At 35.9% G+C, this 16,545-nt stretch overlaps 2 protein-coding genes across 3 annotated transcripts; one reads left to right on the forward strand and one right to left on the reverse strand.

Annotated features, from left to right (window-relative positions):
- The first annotated feature begins 8,850 nt into the window (after positions 1-8,850).
- LOC131330684 (uncharacterized) lies at positions 8,851-12,018 on the forward strand. 2 transcript variants are annotated; one of them, XM_058364358.1, is made up of 6 exons: positions 8,851-9,165; positions 9,274-9,319; positions 9,976-10,080; positions 10,646-10,750; positions 11,025-11,672; positions 11,789-12,018. In XM_058364358.1, exons 3-6 carry the CDS (start codon positions 9,997-9,999, stop codon positions 11,822-11,824), a joined length of 873 nt encoding a protein of 290 aa, XP_058220341.1. In that variant the 5' UTR covers positions 8,851-9,165; positions 9,274-9,319; positions 9,976-9,996; the 3' UTR covers positions 11,825-12,018. The 2 variants fall into 2 exon arrangements, with proteins under 2 accessions (XP_058220341.1, XP_058220340.1); XM_058364357.1 differs by lacking the exon at positions 8,851-9,165 and having other exon boundaries at positions 9,278-9,880.
- A 1,663-nt stretch (positions 12,019-13,681) lies between these two features.
- On the reverse strand, positions 13,682-14,398 carry LOC131328646 (uncharacterized). Its single transcript, XM_058361564.1, has 2 exons — positions 14,059-14,398; positions 13,682-13,917 (listed from the first exon to the last, which is right to left on the reverse strand). The coding sequence occupies exons 1-2, from the start codon at positions 14,396-14,398 to the stop codon at positions 13,682-13,684; spliced, it is 576 nt and encodes a 191-aa protein (XP_058217547.1).
- Between the last annotated feature and the right edge of the window lie 2,147 nt (positions 14,399-16,545).

A 16,545-nucleotide genomic window follows, 5' to 3' on the forward strand; every position in this document is an offset into this window, starting at 1 on the left:
CAATAATTCACAAAAGTTAAGTGCAAAATTACCAAACGCGAAAAAAATTTGAAAAAAAACAAAAATAAGAAAAAACTCAAAAAACTTTGTTTTTTTGATTGGCAAAGATGAAATTTTATTAAAAATGTGGAAATGGAATCCAACAAAGAGTTGGAACAAACATACACCTGAAGCGGACAAAAGCCCAACCACCTAAGAGTCTACAAGGGATCACAAAATAGAAATATTAGAGCCCAACTCAACAATCAAATATAAAACAATACAGCCCAAACACCCAAATCTCGGCCCACCCAAGCCAACCCCCAAAACCCTAACCACAATGGCGACCACCACAGTACAAATCACCGGTGAAACCAGTCTCGCCGTTAAGCCAATCCGACTCCTCCCAGAAGTAGCAATCGGCGGCTGGACACCAGCCTACGAGGGAGACCATCAATGTAGCCACGGCTTGGGAAACAAAACCGACAACCAAGACACAGCAGAAAACACAAAAAATCCCTAAGCTTCACGATCAAACACAAGCAACAGCAATCGACCGAAGAAAACAAGCTGTCGATCCCTTGCCCGAAAGATATCAGAGAAAGGCCACCAATCGGAATTCGGCACACAAAGACAACCAAGAGCAAATACTTGACGATTTCCTAAACCTAAAATAATGGGTTGCCCCAAGCGTAGGGCGGAAACCGATGCAGCACAATATCCGGTAAGTCTGAAATCGAATCCACAGAGACAGTGATGCATGCTGACTAAAAACTCGGGTTGTTATAATTTAAACGGGCTCTTAGGTAGTCACCCCTTATAGTTTGATGCTGAGATTGACTAAAATTAAGAACTTGATTGTTCTTTTCAAATAATTAAAAAGGAGGTACGGCCGTAGGATTTATAGCACTCGTAACAAGTCCGGATTAACATGCTCCCTTCGGTGTTCTAAAAAAAATGTTCAACTTTAGTTTGGGAAAGATACCTCGCAAGATGCGAAACATCGTGGTCTCCGTTTAACCATGCACAGTGAAGAATGAGTTTTGGACCCTCATTCTCCCGTTTACATAGACTCCAACAATACTTAGATTTGTCTACAGGAAGAATTTTACCAAACAAAAATTATCTTTTTCATTGTTTGAAAATAAGAGCAGTGCCCGAACTGACCACAGTATGCTAATCATCCTACAACCTTACATATACGACTACTCACTAATTATTGTGCAAGAAACAAAAAAAAACCCTAGATTGTATCATGCTTCAATTGCTTACAATGGAGAACAAACGAAGATATCAACCAAACAAATTTCAGCAATCAAATTTAGTAAAAAACAAAAATTAAAACGAGTTACTGAAGTACAAGTAATTGAGCAAAACTTAAAATAACTTAAAGAAATAATAATAATAATAATAATAACAATATTCTTCTGGGCAGCCCCCATTCTACGTGATCTGCCGTCCCAATCAATCTTGTTGAAAAAGTAAAACCTATAAACATATACCGCAGCCCACGTTCTTTTCGTTTTTCGTATGTCGCCCGTTTTTTTTTCTTTTACAAACACTACTGCCGAGAGTCGACAGGGTAATTTGTTTTTATATGGATTGAAAAGTTTAATCACACAGAGACCCTTGAACTTCATGAAATAATAAACCAATAATCCATCTTTAAACACTTTGCATTTAGACGCCAAGTTTCTTGTATATTCCGCTTTAATACAAAATCTCGAACAACGAGTTCGAACAACTTATAAACAACAAAAGAACAAAATAAATATCAATTAACAAAAATAAATGAATAACAAATGTAATTCCGAAGGTTAAAATATGTATATCTTGGCACTTATCAGTAAACCAATCATAAAGAGAGGGAGACCCCCTAGATTGTATCATGCTTCAATTGCTTACAATGGAGAACAAACGAAGATATCAACCAAACAAATTTCAGCAATCAAATTTAGTAAAAAACAAAAATTAAAACGAGTTACTGAAGTACAAGTAATTGAGCAAAACTTAAAATAACTTAAAGAAATAATAATAATAATAATATTCTTCTGGGAAGCCCCCGTTCTACGTGATCTGCCGTCCCAATCAATCTTGTTGAAAAAGTAAAACCAATAAACATATACCGCAGCCCACGTTCTTTTCGTTTTTCGTATGTCGCCCGTTTTTTTTTCTTTTACAAACGCTGCTGCCGAGATTCGACAAGGTAATTTGTTTTTATATGGATTGAAAAGTTTAATCACACAAAGACCCTTGAACTTCATAAAATAATAAACCAATAATCCATCTTTAAACACTTTGCATTTAGACGCCAAGTTTCTTGTATATTCTGCTTTAATCCAAAATCTCGAACAACGAGTTCGAACAACTTATAAACAACAAAAGAACAAAATAAATATCAATTAACAAAAATAAATGAATAACAAATGTAATTCAGAAGGTTAAAATATGTATATTTTGGCAATTATGATGTAAACCAATCATAAAGAGAGGGAGACCCCCTAGATTGTATCATGCTTCAATTGCTTACAATGGAGAACAAACGAAGATATCAACCAAACAAATTTCAGCAATCAAATTTAGTAAAAAATGAAAATTAAAACGAGTTACTGAAGTACGAGTAATTGAGCAAAACTTAAAATAACTTAAAGAAATAATAATAATAATAATATTCTTCTGGGCAGCCCCCGTTCTACGTGATCTGCCGTCCCAATCAATCTTGTTGAAAAAGTAAAACCAATAAACATATACCGCAGCCCACGTTCTTTTCGTTTTTCGTCTGTCGCCCTTTTTTTTTTCTTATACAAACGCTGCTGCCGAGAATTGACAGGGTAATTTGTTTTTATATGGATTGAAAAGTTTAATCACACAAAGACCCTTGAACTTCATGAAATAATAAACCAATAATCCATTTTTAAACACTTTGCATTTAGACGCCAAGTTTTTTGTATATTCCGCTTTAATCCAAAATCTCGAACAACGAGCTCGAACAACTTATAAACAACAAAAGAACAAAATAAATATCAATTAACAAAAATAAATGAATAACAAATGTAGTTCGGAAGGTCAAAATATGTATATTTTGGCACTTATCAGTAAACCAATCATAAAGAGAGGGAGACCCCCTAGATTGTATCATGCTTCAATTGCTTACAATGGAGAACAAACGAAGATATCAACCAAACAAATTTCAGCAATCAAATTTAGTAAAAAACGAAAATTAAAACGAGTTACTGATGTACGAGTAATTGAGCAAAACTTAAAATAACTTAAAGAAATAATAATAATAATAATAATAATAATAATAACAATATTCTTCTGGGCAGCCCCCGTTCTACATGATCTGCCGTTCCAATCAATCTTGTTGAAAAAGTAAAACCAATAAACATATACCGCAGCCCACGTTCTTTTCGTTTTTCGTCTGTCGCCCGTTTTTTTTTCTTTTACAAACGCTGCTGCCGAGAGTCAACATGGTAATTTGTTTTTATATGGATTGAAAAGTTTAATCACACAAAGACCCTTGAACTTCATGAAATAATAAACCAATAATCCATTTTTAAACACTTTGCATTTAGACGCCAAGTTTCTTGTATATTCCGCTTTAATCCAAAATCTCAAATAACGAGCTCGAACAACTTATAAACAACAAAAGACCAAAATAAATATCAATTAACAAAAATAAATGAATAACAAATGTAGTTCGGAAGGTCAAAATATGTATATTTTGGCACTTATCAGTAAACCAATCATAAAGAGAGGGAGACCCCCTAGATTGTATCATGCTTCAATTGCTTACAATGGAGAACAAACGAAGATATCAACCAAACAAATTTCAGCAATCAAATTTAGTAAAAAACGAAAATTAAAACGAGTTACTGAAGTACAAGTAATTGAGCAAAACTTAAAATAACTTAAAGAAATAATAATAATAATAATAATAATAATAATAATAATAACAATAACAATATTCTTCTGGGCAGCTCCCGTTCTACGTGATCTGCCGTCCCAATCAATCTTGTTGAAAAAGTAAAACCAATAAACATATACCGCAGCCCACGTTCTTTTCGTTTTTCGTCTGTCGCTCGTTTTTTTTTCTTTTACAAACGCTGTTGTCGAGAGTCGATAGGGTAATTTGTTTTTATATGGATTGAAAAGTTTAATCACACAAAGACCCTTGAACTTCATGAAATAATAAACCAATAATCCATCTTTAAACACTTTGCATTTAGACGCCAAATTTCTTGTATATTCCGCTTTAATCCAAAATCTTGAACAACGAGCTCGAACAACTTATAAACAACAAAAGAACAAAATAAATATCAATTAACAAAAATAAATGAATAACAAATGTAGTTCGGAAGGTCAAAATATGTATATTTTGACACTTATCAGTAAACCAATCATAAAGAGAGGGAGACCCCCAACTTGGATCGAACAAACTACAAAATGTTAGCCTCCAAGACAACAAGAAAAATAATTAAAAGAAATTAACAAGGCAAGAAATAAAATAAAAGACAAAAAATCATCCACTTTTTTCACGTGAAAAACGCGGGTACTACTTTTCTCCCTAGCCAAATACTGTGTTTCCCTATTTATTGAAATGACAATATGCATAGGATTCAACGATATCTTGAGAAGTGATGTCATCACCTAATATGCTGTCACTCCCTTTGGGGCTGTCAGATTCCTTACTCACCACTCCGTTTGTAAAGCAATCTCTACAGAGTTTTGATATTAAAGTCAGATGTTTCAAACAGAATTCTCGCTGCTAACTACGCGTCTGCCGTCTGACCTAACCTCCTAAGTACTACATACATAACTTCAATCAGGTGACTATACCAGACCATTATTATCACGACCCAAATCTAACGGATTTGAATATCGTGACCGGCCAGTGAGTTTATCTCACCAAAGGCCTCTATTGACCCTCTGTTCTTTTTCCTCTTTTTTTTTAAAAGAAAAGAAATAACCATAACATTTATGGAAACCTTCTCTAATAATAACAATCACTATTTATTCATTATGTTAAGATCAACATAGGCTACACTCTTCTATTATTCATTACATAACCATAACATAAACTTAATAGCATTGGTACTCGACTTGCCCTTCTAATCCTGATCACTTGAAAAGGAAAGATTTCAACAACCACTACTACAATAAACCATAAAGATCACAATTATTGGCCGTGATTATAAGTTTTTCATCACGCTTTTGTTACTGTGATGGATCTGGGTGTGATTGTAAGTCACTCTTTTTTATCACGGTTATAAACTGTGATTGAAAGAGAGAAACAATCACGGCCAAAAAGAAAAAAAATTTCAGACTGCGTGCCTAAGTGGTTTATCTTCTTACATTTTGTAAAAAAGAAAAAAAAAAGAACTTTTCAAAGTTCTTAAACGACATCGTTTTTGTCACATAACTTTTAAAAGTCTGCCTAAATGAGTATCAGTCCGCCCACATAAAAATTCAGACTGCGTGCCTAAATGGGTAGGCTTTTATCTCGCCACAAGAGTGAGATCATTTATCTCACTTTTTTCCGCGCTAAAGTTTTTTATCACGCTACAAGGGTGAGGTTATTTTTCTTTTATCTCGCCACAAGAGCGAGATCTTTTATCTCATTTTTTTCCTCCAAAAAATCTTTTACCACGCCATAAGGGTGAGATCTTTTCTCTTTTTTGTCACGCCACAAGAGTGAGATCTTTTCTCTTTTATCTCAACATTAGAGCGAGATCTTTTATCTCATTTTTTTCCTTCCTAAAATCTTTTATCACACCGCAAGGGTGAGATTGTTTTTCTTTTATCTCAGCAAAAGAGCGAGGTCTTTTATTTCACGCTAAAATCTACTTTTTATCTCAGCTTTGGACTTAAACTAAGATAAAAAAATTTAAGCACCACTTTTTATCACGCTTTCAGTAAAAATTGTGATCTTTGTAAATCTCCTTAGTGTAATGCATATCTATTATTCTAGTAGTGAACATAAGCCACTGCTTGTGTGAGATTATGACTTATCGGAGTTACATGACCACCATGAAATTTTTAAAATCCTTTTTATCAGAGAAAAGCAAGAACCATAACTTCAGTTTTTCATGGCTTGAACTGTAACAAATACCGTAACTTCAGCTTTTTATATCTTGAGCTATAACCAAAACAATTCTGTGTATAACATAACATATCATAACATGATAATATGATACCATCCAACGATTACCGCCGGTAATGAGGGAGCGACCCCCAATGCGCATATGTTGAATTGATCAATTCAATTGGACACCCGGCTGTGCCCCTTTCCATTCCGCCTTTATAACATCGTTCCCACTAGTATCTTTAATATCCTCTAGATTCAGGGACATCGTTCGGATGTATCGATAATATTTTTTTTCATAAATTGTTCAAAATATCATAATTCCATGGTATGTTTGCTACAAAAGAACTTTATTGTTAAATAATCATAATTTCCGCCCAACTTAGCTTATGATTAACTACTTTGAATGACTCGTACCTATCCCTTTTCCTCTTCTTTCCTCCTCTTTTCTTTCTCTCATTAATTTCTTTTCTCTCTTTCTTTTCTCTATTTACTTGGTGGAGTGTGTGGTGTGATGCGTTTGTGGTGTGTGTAAAGAATGTGAGAGGCATGCCTATTTATACTAATGAAGGAAAATTCTAGATCATATTTAGAAAAGCAAATCAAATCAAATCTTAGATCACAATCTTATAATATCTAAACATAATTTTATCAAATCTCACATAATCTAAGAAAATCTAACTATATCTAATAATATCTAATCAAATCTTATATAATCTAACAATATTTTGTAATATGTTTCCAAATCTTTCCAAATCTCTATGTAATCTAACAATGTCCAACCATAATCTTATCATATCTTATATAATCTAATAAAACCTAACATAATCTTATCATATCTTATCCAAATCTATATATAATCCAATAAAATCCAACATAATCTTATCATATCTCATAATATCTATATATAATCCAACTAGAATCTTTTCATATCTTGCAAAATCTTATCCAATCTTATCCTAATGATATCTAACAAGATTAATGTATCTAAAAGGATCTTGCCTGATCTCTAAGTCTATCCCACAAAATGTAGGGATACACTAATAGGATTTGAACCGATTCACCCTATAATGAGATGTCGCCTCTCTCCCAGGGACGGATCCACCCGGGGGCACGTGCCCCCACTCGAACGCGTGCTCTCAATCGAAATTTAAATATTTTTAAAAAATATTTATGTATAAATTAGCATAATTATGAAGTATGCTAATATATAAACATACACACTTGTATATATTCCGAAAATACACATATGGAATTAGTTTTATGTTTAAATTTCATTATATGGTGCATTTATATTTGTTACTTTACGAGCTGTTAGTTTGTTTGAAACTATTCTTTATTGATTCTCTTTGTTTTAACAGTCTGAGAGAAATATTTTAAAATCAAGGCATTAACAAAACTAGCCCGATCATTCTAAAATTTGTTGATGTTCATTTAAGACATACTTTAAAATTTTTATCTGAAATTTTGTGCTTATTTTTACCTAATTTAACTTAAAGTATGTGTTATAAACTTTTGTAATTAGTAATGCGTGCTTTAATTTTGTACAATCTTACCATGGTTGACTAAAAAATTAAGCTTTTGCCATTATGATTAACAAGTGCCCCCACTAGGATATATTTCTGAATCTATCCCTGCTCTCTCCGAATTAATTGTTTCGGTTTGCGGGGACAATGATAACAAGGTTAGGGCGATAACGTTTTATAAATTGACATATATGCAGAAAATAAGTGACAAACAACTCACTTCTTAAATCCTAACGGTAAGTGGTCCGTTAAATGATTATTCCTTTACTTTCCTTATTCTTTTTCGTTCTAAGAAGTCGGGGTGTTACAATTATGCTTAAAAAAAATTTTTACCTTTTCCAATTTCATTTTTTGAATTTTATTGCTTAACAAAAAATAAAAGAAAAAGTATACAAATATTGTGCCCAAACACTACTACAATAATCATAAAAGACGACAGTTTAAAAGTGTCATTAAACGTGAAAGATGACAATTTTGAAACTGTCATTTATAGAGCTGTCATTAAAAGTCTGAATCTTAAAATGACGGTTTGAAACTGTCATTAATATCTATAAAGATGACGCTTTATAAACGTAATTGAAAGTAAAAGATGACAGTTGTGAAATGTCATTAAAGTGCTTGAAACTGTCATTAATATCTATAAAGATGACGGTTTATAAACGTAATTGAGAGTAAAAGACGATAGTTGTGAAACATCATTAAAGTGCTTTAAAGTCGTCATCTTTTGTAACGATCCGCTCCCGCCCTCTATGATATTATCCGCTTTGAACACCAAACCCCATCAAACCTCACAGTGAGGTCACCCATCCCAAGATTACTTCAATGCGAGCACGCTTAACTATGAAGTTTCAATTGATTTTGGCGCCCTTATAGCTTTAAAAGTTCTTTTACAAGATAGGATGACGATATCTATTCTAATATATAAAGAGAGAGCACCTTTTGGTGTCTCCTCCCTTTGTCATGTATTTTTCTTTCTCAAAAATACCCTTCTAAAAAAAACACACACACAAAACAAAACAGTTTTTTTTTTTTTTGGAAGATAAACAAAACAGTTAATTGTAAAGATATTTTAGACATTTAAGCACAATAAAACCCACCTAAAACAGTTATTACCCTTCCCCGAACTGCCTACCCACGTTCCCCTCAAAATTGTTAGACTACACAATCAAAATTGTCACCACCTGTTTTTTCTTTAAAAAAATAAAAAAAAACCTTCTCATCCACGACCGACTCCCCCTCTCACGCTGCCTTCCGGCCTCCATCTCTCTCTCTCTCTCTCTCTCTCTCTCTCTCTCTCTCTCTCCTCAACCGCCACTCCCCCCACACCCCCACGTCTTTCTCTCTCAACCGCTCCCCACACCCCACCCCTCTCTCTCGCTCACTCTTTCTCAACACCTATGACTACCTCTCTTCACTCCTCCCTCTCTTTCACAGACCAACCACCGCACTACCCCCCTCTCTCTCCATCGACTCCTCCTTCGCAAAGCATTAGAGTTAAATCCCGGCTGAAGTCACCTCTGCTATTTCCGTTGCTGCTGATTTCAGTTTTCGTGCACCCCTATTGTTCGATTCAATGTATGAACTCTCACTGCCTTCCTGCAGATTGTGCAGATTTTGAGTATGGGTTTTGTAGATTTTTTTGTTCTACTTAGACCTTCAGGATGTTCTTATTTCCTATTTCAGATTCGGAAGTTCATTCCTGCGGTGAAGAGAGTTTTGAAAATTAAGGGTACTCTCTCTTTCTTTCTATTGACTACCAGGTGTTTGTGAAAATGGATGCCTTGGATGGCTATCAAATTGAAGAAAGAGGTATTTTACTAAGCCATGGAAGTGGGTTCTTCATCGGGACATGCCTGCTGTATCACCAATTGAAAGAGTGGGAAAATATGTCAACCCAAAGGATTGGAATACGCTGATTAGTGACCCAGAGACGGGATGTAACTGAATATTGCTTCCTCTCAGCCATTCTTTGATTTTGTTGACACATTACTGTTCTTGGTTTGTAGAGTACTCAAATCGCTTACTAAAGTATGCAGTATGCTCTGTAAATTCTACGAGGTTTTCTCTTTGCCATCCTGTTCCCTTCAGAACAGTTTTCTCTTACCCTGTGTAGGTTGATAATCTAGGCAATTTGGTGTTGGCCTCTGAGGCCAATTGATGATTGATGTTCCTGTTAAATATTTTCAACTCCGTGTTTGCTTTGATCTTACTCTCTGTGAAGACCTACAATATGATGGATGAAGATTATCCAATTGCAATCAACCAAGAAACATTTTGTGTTACATTACCGGTTAGGAAAAGCTCAATGTTTCTGTTGACATTTCTAAATTCACCTGTCCGGCTGTCCCTCTTAACCAAAATTTTCGGCTATACAATTATTTACAGAAAAATCGAAGGCAAGGACAAATGGCTCAACAAAGATATGCAACAACCACAAAAGCCAAGGGAAAAGATAAGGCAACTGGTTCCAACAGCAAAAGAGAAAACCGGGTACGATACTTATAACTTTCATGTTTTTTCCCTGCCACATTTTTTAAGCTAATTTGTTATCTATGGATGTAAGTTGCTCACCAAATAGTATTGTGATTGAATGCTATGATGCAAGTTGTTGTGAAAATGTTAGCTGGTTAAGTACAGTAGTTAGACAGTTAATACTCTTGGCCTGTAAAATATTGGCATGCTCTGTTTATGTGTATCTCAAAATAACTTGGCAAAAAAATCATATCAGTTTCAATGCAAATAACTTGGAAAATGTTATGTGTTTTCTACCTCTGAAGTATCACGGCATCATTAACAATGAGTTAGAAACTGTTTTATTTATTTAGTTGAAGTTTGTAGTAAGTACTTAACTGTGTACCTTTTGAGAGTACAAATATACATATAAGTCATATTTTTCTATTGTCAAATGTGAAGAACGGGTAGTGACCAAAAAAATGGCATAGGACTAAATACATTTACAGCCCATCTTTCCCTATATTTCATTCCCGTTACTTTAGGGGGCTGCTCACAATATTATTTTTGTAACCAATATTTTCGCCTATTCAATTATTAATAGGAAGATCGAAGGCAAGGAGAAATGACACAACAAAGACAAAGAGCAACCACAAAGGGAAAGGAAAACGAGCAGCCAAGTGGTTCCAATGGAAAAGAAAAAAACAAAGTATGATGCTTATAACTTCTTTTTTCTTTCCCTTCGACATTTTACAGATAATTTGTTATATACGCATGCAAGTTGGTGTTCTTTTTTTTTTTTTTTTAAATCTTGAAATGCAAGATGGGATTTATGAAGAGGCTGAACCAGAACGTGATTATGAACACCTTCTCTTTTACCCCTACAGAGATTCTAAATAAGTTTTTAAACTTGCATAGGTCGTAAATTGTTTCGCTTGAGAACTTTTAGGTTCAAATAATTGTATATATAACATTTTATGCAGGTTTTCATGAGGCCTCCTCCATGTTTGCGTCGTAGTGATCACTTAGATATGTTGAATGCAGTATACGATTTTGAAACTAAACGTCAGAGGGAGGGCTTTCCAGTTGAAAATTTTGTTCGACGAAAAATAGAGGCATGTCGAGCCTTGCAAAATTTTGGAGAAAATATAAGTGAACAATACCTTATAGGAAAAATAGTAGACCTTCTATCACCAAGCTGGATGCATGTGAAGCGAACAATATTTCAAAGACATGTTATAGAAAATGCTACACATTTGATGAATGCTTTGATGGAAGACGAGCATAATGTCCACTATTTGTGGATGGAATTTGAGCAAGGGCCAATGATGCCAAACTCAACTGTGAGAGAACACATTCTAAATAAAGAAAACCAATTTCATAGTCTAAGGAAAAAAGGCTGCAAGGCAAACATTGAGAATTTTGTTCAGGCTATAGTTAATAACCTCCCGCCCACATGGCCTAAAGCAACAATCTTCAAAAAGTTGAAACTAAATTTCATGGATATAAGAGCATTGGGAGCTATGCTTGAGGAGATCGAGACTGATATCATATGTTCGGAAGCTTTGGACGAAGTGGAGCAACAATTTACAAAACAAGAGAAGAAGCAGGTAAAAAAATCTCGGCAAAAGGTAATAATATATATTTTTTAAGAAAAAATTATTTGTTACCCATTCAGTTAATTTTTACTTCAATACAAATCATACACTAACAAATGATTAAATGTTCTTATGTGTTCCTTTTGCAGGTAGTGAATCGAAGATTGGAATTTGATGAACTATAGCTCTACAATATTTGGAGTAATTGCATACTATCCAATTATTTGAATTTGTCAATTTATTTTGCTTTAGGAGTTCATCATGCTTTAATAGTTTAGATATGAGTATGAGCCTGTCATCATAACTCATTTTCAAAATTTAGTATTATCGTACCAAGAGTTGTTTCTTTTTTTGTTACTATTCAGGTTTGGATATTTTTTTCCATATTTATTGCTACCATTATGTATGTTTTCTTTTAGTTATGTTGATAGATTATGTTAATTTCGCCGGTGCATAATAAGAAAAGCTAATTACAAGACATGATAATTAAGGCAAAACCATTGTTTAATGAAGGCAAAATATTAGTGTACAATCTTTAAATCGCTAAACCTGTTCTTACTTTGGAATGATGTATTCTACCTAACGTGCGTATTTGCTAATTAATAACAAATACTAGAGGCCGGGGCACATACAATGCGTGTGCATGTCGGATTTTCACAACGTTTGTGAAAATTTTATCAAACAATAAGTGAAAAGCATTTTTAAAAAAACATTGTGAAAATCCGACTTGCACACGCATCGCGTGTGCCCCGGCCTCTATACAAATAAATGTAGTATATGTAAGAAAAGACCCGCACGCGCGCGTGTGTGTATAATTTATTTATTTAGTGGAGAATCAAACTGTAACAGGAGGCATGCACCAATATCTTCTGTCTTTAAGAAAAAGAAGCCAATTTGGGTTTGGGAGGATTAACCAAACAAATATCAATGAGGTGATTGACAGAAGTGTATTTGTAGTCTGGAAAGAATTTGGAGGCCTCCAAGTCATCCTCTGTGAGTTGAAAGCTCATATGGTCCCCTTTTACGAATACTAGAGGCCGGGGCACACGCGATGCGTGTGCAAGTCGGATTTTCACAACGTTTTTGTAAAAATGCTTCCCACTTTATTGTTTGATTAAATTTTCACAAATGTTGTGAAAATCCGACTTGCACACGCATCGCGTGTGCCCCGGCCTCTAGTATTATTTATAGCACACAACTTACACTTCACCAAGCGATGTGGGACTACCCTCGGTTGACTCTTCTGGTCACTGATCCGACAGCCCCTCGCACAGGTCCCAACTATGCTCAGGCAGGTTGACCACTACCTGAAACTCCCCAGGGGCAGGGCGTCACAATCTCTCCCACTTTAGGAACACACGTCCTCATACGATGTGGAGATTCTGTCAAACATTTCCGGTTGATACAGGCTCTGATACCATATGTAACGACTCGCTCCTGATTTGAGACTTCAAAACAACAACGCTCATAGATGGCGCCGTTTTCTCTTTTTCAATGTCACTTATAAGGAAAAACTGACATTAAAAAGAAAGAATAGTTATGTCACTATTTTACAAAGTGACATTATAAATATATTAGATCACGGTTTAGGTGAAAACTGACATTAAAAAGAAAGAATAATTATGTTACTATTTTACAAAGTGACATAATAAATATATTAGATCAATGTTTAAAAGAAACTGACATTAAAAAGAAAGAATGTATATGTCATTATTTTAGAAAGTGACATCCTAAATATATTAGATTACAGATTAGAAGAAACTGACATTAAAAAGAAAAGAATGTTATGTCACTATTTTAGAAAGTGACATCATAAATATATTATATCACAATTTTTTAGATGACTGACATTATTTATCTATTGCAATCTTTTTAATTACGATTTTTTCAAAAATTGATATCTTTTCACTTTTTCAAGCGTCATCTTTTAATAACAATGTTGTAATAGTGAAAACCTAAGTCAATGATGGGTACCCCTATCGCTAGGAGCCAGGTCCACTTCTCAATTAAGAGAGTGGTACGCAAAAGCTACCCATCGGAACCTAAGACAATGGGGCACCCAACGGCTCAAGAACTGGGTCCCAAGGGGTGCTACACACATCCTCAAGTGCAGACATCTCCATTAAACTCCTTACCTCTGAAGAATCTAAGAATGACACCTTCTCGACGGCTAAGGCTATCTCCAGAGGAACCTTATATAAAATACTATAGACATGCTCTTGCACCAGCGTGTCAATCGAATTCACCTCATGCACTTTTCTTATCATCCTCGACTCAGCTATCCATATTAAACACATTCACTTCCATTTTCAAGTCCACAAACGACATTTGGATTTTTCTAGTTTTGCAGTTCATCATGACACTGGAGGTGGCTAAGAAATGATAACCAAGGATAATAGGAGTCTTCTCGAAGACCTACGGAATGTGTCCAAGGCAATGAAGTCGACTGGAAAAAAGAACTCGTCCACTTGAATTAAAACGTCTTCCACCACCCCCTTCGGAACTTTCACACTTCGGTCAGCCAACTGTAGTGTGACCGGTGTGGCTCTCAAATTGCCAAGGTCAAGCCTCAAGTATACCGAATATGGGAGCAGGTTGACACTGGCTCCTAAATCCAGTAATGCCTGATCAATTTTCTGGCCTGCGATAGCTATAGGGATGGTGGGACAAACAGAGTCTTTGCACTTGGTTGGGATATCAATCTGAAAGATGGAGCTCACATGCTCCGTCAGGAGCACTTTATCCTGACTCTTAGTCATTCGTTTTAAAGTGCAAAGATCCTTCAAAATCTTCGCAAACTGAGGGATTGCGTCAATGGCCTCCTTCAAGGAGATAGGAAATTGAACTTTTTTGAATAGGTCAAGTATTTGAAAGTTCACATTGACCTTGGGCTTCGCCACCAAGCGATTTGGATATGGAGCAACGGGTGGCGATGCAATCGTGGGGGCTGCAGGTGCAGGCACTAGAGCTGTTATTCGGTCGATTCGGTTCGGGGTGGATTTATCGCACCCCGATCGGGTTCGGGGTATATAATTCAGAGACCTATTCCAATCGGTATTAATTTCGGTTTGGTTTGGTTAGGGGTGAGTTCGGTTCTGTCGGGGATTTTCAGCCGTTCGGTCTGTCCGAAATGGGCCTTAGTTGGGTCATAGGGCCATTTTCAAAAACTAACAATAGACTAAAGGCTATGTTTGGGCTATTTTTTCTCTCATATTTGGGTCATTTTCACATATTTCTCACCCATATTTGGGCAATTTTTAACTTTAAATCAATCACCCATGTTTGGGCCATTTTTTCACTCATATTTGGGTCATTTTCACATATTTCTCACCCATATTTGGGCAATATTTAACTTTAAATCAATCACCCATGTTTGGGCCATTTTTTCACTCATATTTGGGTCATTGTACCTCTTTTTTTTTCAAACACCAATTGAAAAAAAAAATAACATACAACAAGTATGCTCAAACAATTACAATTTTCACAAGTACTCTTCCACCTTTTTTTTTCAATCGATTGGAAATATCTTCTACACTAGTGTATATATAACTTGGAGGAGTTAAAGTAATTTAGAACAGAGAGAGCAATCGATTGAAAATTTTTGCAAAAATGTAAATAAATCAAACAGTGAAATTTCAAAAAAAAAAAAGAAAAAAGAAGTAAGACCCAAAAATTAACCATTCAAAATTTTGTTTAAAGTTAACAATTCAAAACAATAAAAGTGAAAAGATTAAAATGATTTATATAAATATATATAATATATATGGTTCGGTCAGTTCGGTCCTAGATCGGTTGAGTTGGTTCGGTCCACATTCAGTTCGGTTCGGTCGGTATAGATTTTCAGAAAATCGAGACCGAACCGACCTAGGTTCGGTTTGGTTCGATCCACCTCGAATCGCCAAAAAAAGGCCCTTGGACCAACCGAATACCAAATCGATCGGTCGATTTTTTCCGTCATTTTGGATCCGGTCGGGTTCGTAACAGCCTAGCAAGAACCACCACTTTCGGAGGCTCCGCCGCTCTCTCTTCCTCAGAGACACTTCCCAAGTCTGGAATGACTTCTAGTGTAGCTACCGGAGCCGGGGGTGGCACCGATTTTTGATTGGGTGGTAAGTCTTTGCCTATCACCTTCCTACTCCTGAGAGTGGTGATCACCTTAGCCTCTTCCAGGCTGAGATTCGGATTACTTGGGCCATAAGAATTGCCCACATAATGAGTACCGGCGGCATTGACTAGAGATTGAGAAGGAAACTTTCCCTTCTCCTGCTGGACTTCTCCAATTGTCGCTGTTAACTGGGTCAACTGGGTCCTAATGTCACCAATTGCCTGTTTGGTTTGCTTAGCGAAGCTTAACTGAGACTGTATGAGAGCCTTCATCATCTCATCTGTCTGCTTATCCCGCGGGGGATAGTTTATGCCTAGGGGTGGTCCAAAAGATGAAGGACCAAGCCCTTGCTGATTTTGAGGTGGGTAACAAAATTGGATCATTTGACCTTGAGGAGGCCGGAATTGTTGAACTTATGGCTGAGGTGGTGCTTGGGGTTGCACTAGGGCTTTTTGATCCTTCCAACTCAGAAGTGGGTTTTGGGCCCACCTTGGATGTAAGTATTTGAATCCGGGTCCCAACGTTGATTAATCGTGTTCACCTCAGCCTGATTACTTTGGTAGGCCTCTTTTTATCATGGGGAAAGCGGAGTAAGTAGTAACTAGATGCCCCAGACACTCACATAACGCACACACCTCCTCGACTCTCACCCCATTCACCTAATTGACTTGATTAAATTTCAAGTCATCTAACTATTTAGCCATTTTGTCCAATTGAAACTGGACATTGTGCTCGCGCACACTCGAAGGAATAATGCCAGACCCACTGGGTCCCTGTGCAGCCATGGCCCTATCACCGAGC

The sequence above is a fragment of the Rhododendron vialii genome, chromosome 6a, assembly GCF_030253575.1.
Source record: "Rhododendron vialii isolate Sample 1 chromosome 6a, ASM3025357v1".
Classification (NCBI taxonomy): Eukaryota; Viridiplantae; Streptophyta; class Magnoliopsida; order Ericales; family Ericaceae; genus Rhododendron; species Rhododendron vialii.